A 15,451-nucleotide genomic window follows, 5' to 3' on the forward strand; every position below is an offset into this window, starting at 1 on the left:
GAACGAGTTCGGTAGTACTGAAATACTTCCTGTCCTAGGGTGACAACGCTGCTCCTCAATAGATATGGTGAGTGAGCATTGTTTTTTTTGAGTTTAATATATTTTTATTATTTTGTTTCCATAAAAGTACATTTAGACAAACATTCATAAACATTAGTTTCAAACTATCTCTTATTTTTAATAGTTATTTATAGCTCTAATTGAGATAACTACAACTTTCACCCACTTCCAATATCCATCACTAGTCATCCATCATATTTTACTTCCTCTATCACTCTCTTCTCATATATGTATATCTCACTATATCCCCTTATAGTGTCTACGTTCCTCTATTCTTATTTCCCTCATGTGTTCACTAGTGTGATAGCTAAACAATATACAAATCAATAATAAATCCTTTTATTTCAAACTTAAACCTTGTTCCTTCCTCCCCTCTTTCCTTATTTATAATGATCCTACTTTTATTGTGTATCCTAACTACTATTTAATTACCTACTTTTCTATACCCTATGTGTACTACCTTTCCCTTCTAGTGAGGGAGCATTGTTAACATAGGAAGAAGGTGTGTTACTAGCAGATCATTAGGTGAAAATAAAATGTAAACAATTTTCTTAAAACAGAAGGACTGGTAATAAATAAATGTTTGTTTTTGGTTTAAACATCCAAGATTTTTGTGTTCTCAAGAATGAAATATAGATGGGACCTGTCTTGCGGGCTGCTGACTCCAGTATAAGGAATTTTCCACTTTTTCCTGCAAGTGGAAAGTCCCTTTAAGTCATGTCTACCCATGTGTCACTTGAGGTGAAGTATCAAAATGTAGCGGTCACACAAGAGCGCTATTGTGTTGCACTTTTACTTGAACAGTACGAGATACAATATTTCTGAAAATCGAGTTTATTTCATATGAAGTCAGTTGGAACTTCTAGGAATTGTATGTAGAAGCGTACTCTGCAGTGGCGTAACCAGAGTTATGGGCGCCCGGGGCAGAACATTTTTTTTGCCCCCCCCCCATATTATATAAACATCCACTAGAACTGTACCCCCCACCTCCACACATATATATCAGCTAAGGAACTCCAAGTCCAAGCATGCCATCATTGTCCCTGTACAGCGCCCGGGGCAAGTGACCCCCCCGCACCCCCGGTTGTTACGCCACTGGTACTCTGTTATTATTAATAACATTTATTTGTACTTCATTTCACACTTTTAAAAAGCCTTTTCTATGTACCTCTCTGATGTAGTTTAACATTTTTAGGGGGGCTTCTGTAAACATCATAGCTGAGCCCTTAAACCTGCCATTCCAGTGGCCAGGAAGGGTACATTCACTGGACAATGGAATAGCAAGTGATGGAGCTTACACAAGAACTCAGGAAACATCAGACCCCATAAGTAAGGAAACTAAAACCAAGAGAGCACAGGATAGTTTTTTACTTTTTAAAGACAAAAGCAGACTTGTCATGGCTGCTCTAAAGCACAGAATTTACTTAAAAAAAATAAAAATGTAATACAGTTTGACCTTGAAGTGAAACATTTTCATAAATCCATAAAAAGGTCATACGGAATGAACTGCTGGATAAAAACTGCGAGAAGCAGAAAAGAAAAGTGAAGCTGCCCATACAAAGTCATTCCAGCTATCAATTCATTAGTACATGTTAGGAAATAAAAGTTTGTTATATACACTGTCACGGAGCACAGAATGAATGAGGAATTTGGGAATGATATCAAGTATGTTTGTCATCTTTAGAAAAAAAGAAACAGCAGCTTTCCCAATTTCTGTCCTATTCCCAACAGTCACTCATTAAAGCAATTCTAACACCAGAATATATTTGATGCGGTAAGTTTAGTAACGGAGAACAAAGATAAATGGTGGGAAATAACGAACAGTAGCCTCCTAGAATTCAACAACTTAGACTTAAAGCTGAACTCCAGGCAGATAGAAGACACAAATCAAAGCAGCTCCATAATTATTTTTTTAAATGACAGCAGTTGGGTGCCTGCATTTGACCTGGTGTCTGCTTTTTGCAGCCCCTGTACAGCAGGACTCATGAAGGGGGAAGAAGCAGTAGTACTAAGATCTAAGCTGCACTGCCACGAAAGGAGCATGATAGAAGGAGAGTGCAGAGTGACAGGGAGATGAGCTCATCAGTCTGTTGCTTTTACATTTACTGTTCAGGTATACACTGGGGGTGAGAAGGAGACCTGTAAACGTTACTAAACTGCAGCTAAAAAAAAATCAGGTCTCCTCCCCTGTCAATCAGGAGACCGTGAACTGAAGATCCAACTGGCAAACAACCTTTTTTTTAAATGATTGTACAACACAGATGTGCAAGCTCACATCTGGGGGGCTAGCAGTGACTGGTTTAGTTAAAACTAATCTGGCCAATGGATCCTTCACCTTGAGCTTGGCTGGCAAAGGGAGGTTTTGAAAGCATGCAAAAGTCAAAAGACTCTAGACAACCAAAAACTTGTTTAAGACAGAACCATATCAGGTTTCTCTTGTAGGTTTACTTCACTATTTAACAAAATAGAAAATACAGTTTCATGCAGAAGGAAAAAAGGTATTGTATTAGTGATGGAAACAATGCAATACTGTGCAGATCTAATGTTTGTCTCCTGCTCTAACATGTAAAGCTCACAGCCTAATATGGGGTATAATTTTTCTGCTACAGTAAAAAAAAAATCAAGTCTATGGGAGTGCAAAACCTGCTTGAAGCAGGTCAACTGCCTATCAAATGCACCTGTCAATGAATTCTGAATGAGCTCAGGAGCATTTCAAAGTGATCCCACAAAATAAAAGAAATGTTAATCTAACTGCTTAAAAAAGAGTTCGGCTCCATTCACTCCTACAGGTATATTTTAGGGATGATTAGGGAACCTGTGATTTCCTGCAGCAGGAATTCCCAATCTGCCGTTTATAAGCAGCAGTTGTCACTCATTCAAGTTAATGATTGGGTGACAGCTGCTGCATTTGAACGCTGGCACACCGCATGGAATCGCATATAATATGATCACATGCCGCTAGGAATCAATCACTCTCCCTTGACGTATCGATCGTGCATCTAATCGCACCTAAAATATAATTATATATATAATAATTTGTTTGTCATTTATTTAAAATCCGTTTAAAACTACATTTTCATCTCAGACTAACCTGTCCACAGGGTGACAAAACATAATTTTGTCACCAGTTGACACCCTGTTGAAGGAATTGTAAACATATCAGATCCACTGGCAGGATCAATAGGTAATAAAACTGTTATGTGGTGACTCAGTAAAAAAAACTGCTGTGTTAACGCTACTGGCAGACTGCATCCTGCATATCATTTTTTATTTTGCCCATAGTCCCTCTTAAGCCCAAGCTGCTTATTTGTGCTGAAAGAGGATACAAAGGATATCACTTACAGGGTGTTTTAAGTATTTTCCCGTCATCTTTGTATATCTCCATACACATTATATACTATTAGTCAATTTCTGCCAAGAAAAGGACCAGTGCACAATGAGAAGTTGTATATCTTTCTAGAACAAGGCTCCTATACTCTGTCCCTGCATGCCACTTGACTGGGACAACAAGAGTTCAATGTACTAGCTAATGAGTCTGTTGTGAAACCCATTTTCAGCAAAGGGAAACGTTGTAGAAATTGATAAGAGATGAAGCTATTTACCATCTGCACACATTGTAAAATATTCTGGCCGATGGCTTGTAACAGAGCAAGAAATGAGTTTGCTGGGGAAACATGCCTTTTCAGATAATGCCTATGAGCTTACGGCTTGTTTTTTTATTGGACAATTGTGCGCTATTTTGTGATGTTTTGGAACAGCTTAGAAATAGACGCGTTTATAGCCTTCTGTTAACACAAGAAGCAAGTCTGACAAAGTGTTCTTTTGAGACCACTTTACTCAAAATGGGGAGAGCTGCCAACAAGTAATAGTAAAATACAAATCACCATTTTCCTACAAAGAACTGATAGGACTGAATGAAAGATATACAAGACTGAGGAAGAAGGAAAAACTCTCCCACGGAGCTAACAATCTATGCCAAGCCAGATCTGCCAGTGCCTTTTCTTCCGCTGTAGTGAATCTTGTCACACAGTTCCCATGACCCTTTATAAAATAAATAAGTATACCACATACTGTATTATCACTGATATAAGAAAGATGTATACAATTAGTTTAGGGCTGCAACAACTAATCGATTATAATCGATTATTGAAAAAGTTGAGTTCTTGCGTGCTTACAATGAGGGAACACATAATAAAGGTAACCCGTCCAAGCAAACTATGGTAGCTACACACAGATTTAAAGTTAAACTCCAAGAAGATTAAAAAGCGCATATTACTGCAGCTCTGTATTCATTAATGCATACAACTTGCAGCACTGGGGGTCTCTGGTTAGAATCCTGGCAAGGTCACTATCTGCAAAGGAGTTTGATTGTACTTCCTGTGCTTGTGTTAGTTTCCTCCTGGTACTCCAGTTTCCTCCCACTCCCTAAATACATACTGGTAGGTTAATTAGCTCCTGACTCATTTGGACTCATATGTATGCATGTGAGATACGGACCTTAGATTGTAAGCTCATTGAGGGCAGGGACTGATGTGAATGTGCACTATATATAGCGCCGACAATTTACGCAGCGCTTTACAAATACCGGTAATAAATAAAAATAAATATTTAATAAATGGCCTGGTATCAGCCTCATCTTCATACCTCAGATCTCAGAATGGGAGAGGGTGAAGCAGCACAAGGAGCCAGTCAGTTGTACTGCAGTGCTCAGGTGCTAACAAGGAACAAGCTGATAGGAGGAGCGAACAGAGTGGCAGGATTCTTTGCAACTCATAAAGGAGGAATGAGAAGCAGCACTAAGATCCAAGCAGCACTGGAGTGAAAGCAGGATGGGCAGGAGGAGACAGCAGAGCAACAGAGAGATAAGCTCCTCCTCCCTCATCTCTGTATTGAGCAGTTTGCCTGGAGTTCAGCTTGAATCACGATTACTGTAAAGAAGCCCTTCCTTAAAAGGATCTAATTTGGACAGAAACAAGAGCTGCCATGTCTGAATGTTTTTTTTGTATTGAAATGCCCCAGAGCGGTCATGCTGATCCATTCTTCACTACTTAGTGAACCAATGGCCTGGAATAAGCATGTGCATACAAATATCCCAGCACCTACTATGGACATGCCTGTCCAAGTCAGGTAGTTAAGTAGTGAAGAATGGATTAGGATGACAGCCCTGGAGCATGTTTGATCCTTTTGACTGTGTTGTTACATTTTAAAAACACTTCAAATGCTCTCTCCATCTGTGAACTAACCACAAAAAAAAATCTTCAAATGTACTGTTATTGTGATTTTGTTTCTTTTATGATTTTTTCTGGACCAACATTTGGGCTGTCAGCTCAAGCAATAAAATGAAACAGAATTGTAAGCCAAATGCATCATAAACGCCACAAATATGCCTTTAAACATGTGTATAATGTGCTTGATAAATGCTGCATGGGAAGCAAAAACTGAATTTTGAGATCAAAGGGTGTTCTGCAATTGGAAGTTATGGGACTAAATGGCATAAACAATTCATTAAAAGGCATAAAAAAATGTGCACATTTGTAATGTGTTAACACACTTCTTTAAAATGCAATGAGATTTACTTATTAAAGGAATGGAGACTCTTTACTTATCTTAGTAAATTAAGTTGAGCGGTGTACACTTTGAGTACTCAACCATATGTATGTACTGTACATGATTAGATGCGTCACCTTATTCACTTTACTAGGTCAACATTCTCTAGTCTTTTAGTAAGTCGATCACAATGGCTCATATATATAAAAAATAGGACATGCAGACCTGTGATCTTTAAAGCTGAACTCCAGAAATTATCTTTTTTTTTTTAAACTTATATTAGGCCAGCTGTGTCCATGTGTCATATCTGGAGGGCATTCTTTGTTTGGGCAGGGAGAAGAGGATGACATCATGATCACCACCACATCCAATGTGAGCACGTCTTTTATTCATTGACAAAAAAATACAATGGGAGCAAGCGACTCCCCTTGTTCATTGTACAGTCAGCAAGTCTGTACACTGGATGGAAGAGGACATCACAGACTACTACAGTACATTTCAGCATCCCCAGCAGCCCCCCAGATGTGACACATGCATAATTACATGTAACCGAGCTGGCGCAATGCAAGTTTATAAAACAGATCATTCCTGGTGTTCAGCTTAAATCACCCACAAGCTGGCATTGACTTCCTTAAGCACACACACAAGACTGAGCCAGTATGAACTGCTCTCATCAAATTGTGCACAAGCTCAGATTCACAAATAAAAGAGGCACCACCATGTCAGAAACCGAACCCGAGATGGGGCATGTTTCAGATTGGGTTTCTGTCGCAGCAGCAGCTAAGCTTAGTGTTATATAGACAGTATATCTCTGCAATAAATGCACAATATTCCATGTTTATCCCTTAAAACACCTTCAAAGAACAGAAAAATACATGTTGATCTATCAGAATGTACTCTGTTTCTAAGTCCAGTTGTGGGCCGACAACATGCAGCATATTTGTGGACTGACTGGTATCAGCCCTGCCCAGTGTTTTTTGCTAAACTACTCAGACATATCCCCTTAACTTATGGTATGCAACATAGACAATATTCATTCTGTATCCTTAGATACCAACTAGGGCGGCTTATTAGAAGTGTGCACAAGACACACAACTGATCTGTATTTCTGACGTGATCAACAGGATTTTTTGTACATATCCAACAGATTCAACAAAACACTTTCAATGGTACATTTAACAGATCAAAATAACAGAAGATGATTGTTTGGGGCAGGCTGAATAGACCATATGTAGGCTTCCTCTCAGTAATTTATCTATGGCCAAACAAATTTAGCAAAATGATTTAAAACCAGCTTACTTTGCACACCCGAGCTACTCTGGCGACTTTGGTGTTTGCTAAAAACTCAGAACTTTCTTCCTTGACTTGTTCATTGAAGAAGTAGTAGATTTTATCATCATCTCCTATTGTAGAATTTATACTTTCTTGAACCAAAGATGAAGACACAAACTCAGCATCTAGGGAAAGCAAAACACCAAACAAAACGGTTGTCAGTCAGTGATTTAAAAACATCTATACAAAGCGTCTCAGCCCTGAAAAGATACAATGGAACATATCTGATGTTTAATAAACATACTGTGCAGCCAACTATAGATATTACTAAATGGTTGGACATATAAAAAAGCCAACTTCTGCCCTACACATCAATGATTTGGTCTCCACAGCTAGAAAATGGAAGGGGAGTGTTCAGCCAATAGCAACACTCAATCATCTCGGAGAAAACAGTACTAAAGCAAGGTCTTCCAATTAAATGGCATCTCTAAAAAAAAAAAAGAAAAATGTTTTGGGCTAACAGACTTCCAAACACAGTGGTACCTCGGTTCACGAATGCTTCCGTTTGCGAACAATTCGGTTCGCGAACAGGAAGTTCGGCAAAATGTTGCCTCCGTTCGCGAACTCTGCATCGGGTGACAAACACAACCGTGGCCATCTTCCCCGCTCTGACACATGGTCGTGGCTTCCTCTAGTCGAGATCGCAGTCGCAGACAGACCTGTGCACACTTGCTGTGAAGCTTTTTTGTGTGCTTTGTAGCACAATAGTGTACAGTATTATTCAATACAGCATGACTCCAAAGAGTGCAGATCAAGCATGGTGGTAAAAAGAAAGTGCAGAGCAGTAATGAAGGCGACAAGAATGTGCAGAGCGTTTATGAAGGTGACAAGAACGTTAGTGTACACTCTTCATACTGTACTGTTTTTTGTTTCATATTTTTGCGGTTACATTTTTTTTTTTACATATGGTTCAGAACGGATTAACCTCATTTACACTGGACCTTATGGGAAAATTTGATTCTGTTCGCGATCAAAATCGGTTCGTGACCACGTTGGTAGGGGTCAGAACGGATTAACCTTATTTACATTGAACCTTATGGGGAAATTTGATACGGTTCGCAACCAATTAGGTTCACAAACAGAATCGTGGAACCTGTTATGTTCATGACCCGAGGTACCACTGTACATATTCGATTGTTGCCCAATTCAGCAGAAAGTTGCAGCATTGAGAGACTGCCACAGAATTTAAGATCCTCAGCTTTCTCAGGATCCTGGAAAAGGCCGAGTTATGTAATTCTTAATTTTCCCTAATGTTTTCTTTGGAGGCTTGAAGTAGTAGTCTTTATTTGGGTAATTAAACATAGGCAGACCTTGCATTTTCATTGCTTTCTTTTCCAACTGATCAGAACCCTTCTTTTAGCCTCATACCACCTTAGTGGCTGATAACATAGAATGGATTAGCAGCAGTCATAACAAATGTATACAGAATACCAAAATCTCAGGTTTATATAGAGATAGAATGTTGTTCACACAGTAACTATCAGTTCTCGGGCAATGGGCCTGTTACACAAAGGTAACTTATCCTTTAAACATTATTGCTGAAAACTCTTTACCTAACCAAAAATCCACACAACCCCATCCTGTCAGCAATACATTCTACACTCAGATTGTACGGGCCACAAAGAAATTATGAATTGTGAAGAAATCTCAAGGTGTGTGAAGACCTTTAGTTCAGTTGTAAAAATCAGTATCAGGATGTATAATACAGTGACTGGATGAACTGGAATTGTTTTCACTAAGGATGCACAGATACTTTTCAGATACCAGTGACGATACTTGGCATTTTCATGAGAACTACCAGGGTTGCAGCTGCAACTGGGCCCTGGAGCTCCACCACTGTCCTGAAATCATTAGTCGATATTGTTTTAGAAAAACTGTCACATGACAAACAAAAATGTATCAGTGCTTGTGCAAAAATGGTATCGGTGCATCCCTTTATATACGTTTATAAAAACAAAATCATACATTAAAACAGAGATATACAAATCCCAGGAGCTCCATGTGCTCCTTACACATGACAGCTGCCTCCTAACTTTTGAATTTTTCTCTAGTCTTGGAGCTCGAAAAGTATCTGTACTTGTACCGAGTACGGTACTTGGTATCGGTACATCCCTACACACTTTACAATAGTTCTACATTACACATGCAATTGATATTGTATTGTTGAACCACTTCAGTACCGGCATGTTAAACCCCCTTCATTACCAGACCATTTCTCAGTTCTCAGTGCTTTTTTGAGGCAGATGGAGCTTTCTTTGGTGGTATTTAATAACTGATTTATTTACTATATAAAAAGGGGGAAAAAGTAGAAATAAAATTAGAAAAAAACCCCCAGTTTTTGTTATATAACATTGCAATGAAAAATGCCAGGACAATATGAAACCCCTCAAAATGACTCCTTTTTGGACAGTAGATACCCCAAGGTTATCTAATTTTTTGCCACAATTTTTTGTAAATAAGGAAACATGCCGGTATTGAGGAGGGTAAAACATGGAGCTCGGAAATTGTGCCCTAGATACATTAAACGTACAGGTCATACACAGAGGGTGGCGGAGGTGAAGGGGTTGATGGAAAGGTCACATAGGATGATGGGGATGAATGGGGTTAAAATACAGGTGTGAAGGATAAGGGAGGTAAAGGAGGTTAATAAACAGCAGAACAGAGATCGAAAGGAGCCGACATATACAGTAGAGTGGAGGTGCAAGGGTTAAAATTTTAGTATGCTTTATTCATTTTTTGCTGCTGCAGCTTGTTTTCACCAGGAAGTAATGCATGGATGACTCATTCATTAGTTCCTTTATTCTCTCCTGCTTCTGCTGTAATAGGAAGGGGAGGGTTTGGCAATGTAAACATTGCCATGTGATCACGGTGATAACCAATCACAGTGATCACAAGGCACACAGACCGATTAGCTCTGTGCCTGAAGCCGATACATACAAGTACTGTACTTCCTCCCAGAGCAACAGGGCAGTTAACTCAGCCATTTATGCACAGTGGCCAGTCTACAGGTGGTTAATACTATATAGATTGTTTCAATGCTACATGTCGGCATCCTGCATGCATGCAAACCTGAAAAAGACAGGCGAGATAAAGTGTAATATAGCTAGCTTAAAGCTGAACTCCAGGCAAACCACTACATACCCACATGAAATGCATACATGAAAGCTGTTCACCTGCAAAAGGATTTGTACTTCTGTCCATTAATTTCTGAGATTTAAACAGCTGAAGAGACTTGAATTTTCTCTTGTGCAGTCAAGTAGTAACACTTACAGGTCTTGCTCCTCCTTTCAGTCTGTGACTGGACAGTGAAAGGAGAAGCAGCAGACTGATAAGCTCATCTCTACATCACTCTGCTTTCTACTGCTTTCAGCATGCTCTGTGTTAGCACATGGTACTCCAGCACAGCTCCCGTCTCTCCAGAGTCCTGCTGAACTAGGGAGAGTAAAAGTCTAATATCAAGTCAAATCCAGGTACTTACATTGCTTGAATATTTAAAAAAAATAAAAAATGTAAATGACAGATCAATGAACACAAGTTGCATTAATATGCATCTTTCTTTATCTGCCTGGAGTATAGCTTTAAGTATGGAGGTCTATATAAGTCCGCCTGCCATGTTGTGAAATGCCAACCTGTTCCACTATCCCCTTCTTTACTGGATGTCATAACACAGGATGTCAGAGAATGAGCAGAAGGCATTTCATATGTCCGTCCTGAATTATTTGTGCCGCTTCTCCTTAGTATGCAATCATCACATGGGCACACATATCCAGGTTAGAAAACACAGTGAAGAAATGATATAAAAAGACAATTGTGTTTGCTGATTAGAACCAGGGTGCTTGTGAGTGGCAGTTGATGGTTGCCGGAGACGGATACAATAATGAAGATACCCGAGAAACCTGTCAAAGCCCATGGAGCTCTGAAAACGAACACAGAATAAGTGAATGAGCGGCTAATGGCGATTTTGTCAGAAGTTGTGGGAATGTCAACAGTAAACATTTCAGGGGCAGCAAAAATCTGCTCACATAAAAAAAAAAAAGAGGAGCAAGGTAATAAGCCATCGAATAACAGGCTGTGATAAACAGGCCTCCTGAGAATTGTCAGCACAGTGCAGCTGGAAAGAAGGATTTGTGAAAGGACAGACTACAAGACCCATCTGCTACTGTGGCAGAGAGACTTGTAGTTCTCAATGATGTATAAGTGCGCTGACGTCACCAGTTCATTCATACTTCCTCCCAACCCTTAGCCCTGGCAGGATCAGTCTGCATGAGCCAGAGCATTGCACCCGTCATTCTCTGATCATGATTGCAATGCTTTGCAGGCTCAAATGCAACAAATAATAAATGCACACTTTTATTAAGGTGTGTGAATGTATTTATTTATTTTCGATAATTCTGGAATATGCCTTGAAATAGGTTTCTTATAGCAAAGCTGAAAGCTAAACTAGCCAACCATGTGAAAAAGAATACTACATTGAGAATGTAAGAAACAAAAGAACCAAAAATACTAATATGCAATATATCCCACTTACCTGTCAAAATATTTACACACTTTTTTTTTTAGTTCATAAACAAAATTTCTACAAAAGCATTATTCCCTATAAGTCAGGTCACTGTTGCCATCTGCAGCCAGAAGTGTTTTCTGACATTCATGTGCTAAAATCTGACTGTAGGCAAAAGCAACAGACATTTCTTCATCTGTAGTAGTGTATAGAAATACGCTCATTTGTATACGAATAATATCTTACCATTCAGCCATTGCAGAGGTGATGCTTCTGTTTTCAATGTATGCAGCACTGAAACATTTTTCCGTATATCTGGTACACTGTAGAAGCCATAGCCTGATGCCGTGTACAGAACCTCATCTAAAAGTAACAAAGCAATAAATCACTCTGGGCTTCTGTTTTAGAATGTGGGTGATAGGATCACTAAAAAGTCATATTTGCAGTCAACTGCTGAACAAAATAAAAAAGGGTAATGTATTTCTGTGAATTATTTTATAATTTAAAGTGACATTAAAATCAGGAGTAGTGATGGGCCGAACACACCTGAGTTCGGTTCGAGTTCGAACTTTAGAACATGGAAAAAGTCCGAACTCGGCCTTCGAACTCAATGAAAGACTATGGGACCAGAACTCTTAAAACCAAATGTCCCCATTTTAAAGCCTTATATGCCCTGGGGGACATGTATCAATGAAAAAAACACTTTTAAAAAATACAATTTTGAAAGGAGCAGTGATTTTAACATTGCTTAAAATGAAAATGAAAAATTCCTTTAAATATCGTGGCACCAAACAGTAAATAGGATCATTCACACCTTGTAGTGAAAAACTCCTCATTTATATAGTGTTTTATAGTTAAATGACAGTAAACATGACTCTAGCGTGAGGATCGGGCTGTTTAGGGCCTCCCTAGGAGTTGACGATTAACACTGTTAAGGTGCCCATACACCTTACGATTATCGTACGACAATCGTATGCGATCGACTTTTCGTACGACAATCGTAATGTGTGAATAGAGTGCCCGACCGATAGTACTGTACAATCGTACGACTTTTGACGGTCAAGCATGTTTGAAAACTTTGCTAGATCGTACGATGTTCGCATGGTTGGTGGCGTTTCCGTCCGTCAAAAGTCGTACGATTAACACTGCGCATGTGCAAACGAAAACAATTGCGGTCAATTACCGCAAGTCGTCCAGGTGTTTTTTTTAACTACCGCTAATTGGACCTTGCGATATTCGGGGCAAGATGGGGCCGTCGTACGAAAATCGTACGACGGTTCGATCATTGGACGAAAAGTTTCGTCCGATAATCGTAAGGTGTATGGGCACCTTTAGCCAATAGAAGTGCACATGATCGTTAATGGAGAATTTTCAACTTAATGTAAAGTCTCTGTGCAACTGATCCTTCCCTGTTCTCATAACTGAACGGGCGATGCTCTGTCAGACAACTCACACCTGGAATATTTTTTATTCCATACGTAATATAGCAAAAACACACACCAACACTTAAAACTGTTTAAATACGTAACTAGCCCTATCAGTTCTTAAATCCCTAAGATGAGAGGAAAAAAAAAATATATACAAACATACATGTACACAAACATGCTAGTTAGGTGCGGCCTACAAGTAACAGGTCTTACCAATAAGAAATCCAGTGTACCCTATAACTGGATCAAATGGGCACTTCTCTCTTCCATCTTCACAAGTTAAAGGCAAAACAAATGTCTTGATGTCCTAAAGATAAACAAAATACATTTAATGATATCTGCAGCTGGTCTGGAAGAACTTATACAATTCAGGATAACTAAATTGTGTAAGGGAAATTATATTCTATTTTTCTTTATACATTTTAGGTCTCATTCCCACAGAGGTCCATGTACCATAAAAAATAGCCAGATCTCTGCGCCTGGGAACCAAAGGTGGTGTGTACAAATCAATAACAGGTTGCGGCTGTATACTGGTAAACACTGCTCCAAGCGTATATATCCATAGAGGTTGGGATGTATGCACCTGGAACGCAGACTGTGTGTGACTGCCAAACAAGTCAACAATGGTTGCTCCAAAATTTCTGGCTTCATAGGTTTCCTAAACACTAAAAAAAATACTAGATACCAATTTATTCAGAACTTGTGTATATTTTCTAATCTATTTATTCTAATGACCATACCAGGAGTGGACAAATTAATATGGAATTCTGGAGGCAGCAGGATATTTTTTTTAGGAGCCAGCTCCATTGACAACAGCTAAAGGAAACCTCAAAAGTAAGGCACCAGCTGTAATTTTTAAGGAGCACTAGATACCTGGCTCCTGGTTTTTGGTCCAGCCCTGCCATAGACTGAAAATACACAGGCAAATTGCACATTGAATGTTTCTGCTTTGAAGTTAATTTTCTGACATTGGCCAATGTATGGGGAGCATACAGCTCTCCTGTCCAATGGCTTCATGCAAGGAAATAAATCAGCAGTGTGTATGAGAGTATTAGATATTATTTAACATTTCTTCTTTTCCATACAAAAACAGAAGTTTGGTCTAAGGGAGTTACTAAATGACTGGATCAGTAGGATTATGTCACACATAAATGTGGCATGTGGGTCTTACACATGTGAGCTTAAGTTGCCTAACTTCTACTTGTATGGTCAGACACAGCCTAGCAGATATACCCAGTACATAAACCGAAAAGAAAAACACTGGGCACCTGACCTGGTGCAATACTCCTTTTTATTGGTAAATTAGTATTGTTAAAACACGATATACTCACAATTGGACTGGACTTTTCATCCATCCCCAAAGCAGTTCATCCAGTGAGGACTGTCAGTCCAATTTGACATTTTACTTGCTCCATTAGTGAGTATATCGTGTTTTAACAATACTAATTTACCAATAAAAAGGAATATTGCACCAGGTCAGGCGCCCAGTGTTTTTCTTTTCTTTCTATGCAGCCTTCAGGATCCCTTGTCTGTTACGGGCGGCCGTGCTGGAATCCTTTTAACCCTTTGGACCACAGGAGGGTACATAAACTGCCTGTGCCTGAAGCCAACCACTTCCAGTTTGGTGTGTTCCTCCAAAATTCAATAACTATTCTGATTTTAAGTAGAACTTTAGCTCCAATGTATCATTACCTTTCTTTTTAAAAATACAACATTGCTACTTAACAACCCACACTATGCTTTTCCCACTTTTAGCAAATGTTGTGTCTAAGGATCTATTAACCAAATGAACAGCTGTGATCAGTGGGAAATTAAACTGTGAAAACACCTCTAAAGAGTTGCTGCTAATTGAATTGCAGCTAAAATAAGGTAGACCATAAATCACACAGCAAAGAATTCCAAGAACATTCAATTAATAAATCCGATCATGTGCTATGTTTAATTGTAGGACTGTTGTGAAACTTCTATCCCATCAGACTGCCTCTCCAATGCAAACTGGATTCTCAGCATATTTTTAGAATTTATGAAATGTTTTGCTCTTTGACCAAATGACACATTAAGCAATGTTGGCATGCGTACTGGAGTTTACAGAGCAACTAAACAACTCTGAAATGTGTGACATAGAGCAGGCCATGGGGGATTTCATTCTGTACAACATAAAAAATGTGATACAGAGCAATAGTTTGAAATTAAGAAATATGCTAGCAATTCCAAACCCCATCCGAAGATCCTGAGACTATGCAAACTGCAGATATTTTAGGACATGCCTCAAACCATCAACTTTCTCAAAGTGCAGTCCTGCTATGATTACCAACATTTACATCCCATAAAGAACAATACACCCTTTAGTTGGTATGCATGGTGGCTTGGGTGTACCATATGTACCCAAGACAGGTCCCTCTGTTACAATTCTGGCTTCTCTGACATTTCACAAGAACAAACCTCACTCTTCTATGATCATAGAGTTGTTCATAAGGGCTCGAGATCGTTTCAGTCAAGGGGGCGGTCACAACACTATTGATATCTAGGATTAGAGAAGATTCTTGCACAAAAGGTAACTTAAACACATGGGGGGGGGGGGGGCGTA

At 39.2% G+C, this 15,451-nt stretch overlaps 1 protein-coding gene across 1 annotated transcript in view; it reads right to left on the reverse strand.

The window, feature by feature from the left end:
- The window catches only part of SEMA4G (semaphorin 4G), a 105,905-nt gene that overhangs the window by 26,404 nt on the left and 64,050 nt on the right, over positions 1-15,451 (reverse strand). Inside the window, exons 5-7 of the mRNA XM_018553407.1 lie at positions 13,078-13,171; positions 11,684-11,800; positions 6,907-7,064 (exon numbers count right to left, since the gene is read on the reverse strand). Coding sequence (XP_018408909.1) covers positions 6,907-7,064; positions 11,684-11,800; positions 13,078-13,171 — 369 coding nt within the window. The remainder of the gene's footprint in view (positions 1-6,906; positions 7,065-11,683; positions 11,801-13,077; positions 13,172-15,451) is intronic.

This window comes from Nanorana parkeri, unplaced genomic scaffold (genome assembly GCF_000935625.1).
Source record: "Nanorana parkeri isolate BGI_ZX_2015 unplaced genomic scaffold, ASM93562v1 scaffold119, whole genome shotgun sequence".
NCBI lineage: Eukaryota > Metazoa > Chordata > Amphibia > Anura > Dicroglossidae > Nanorana > Nanorana parkeri.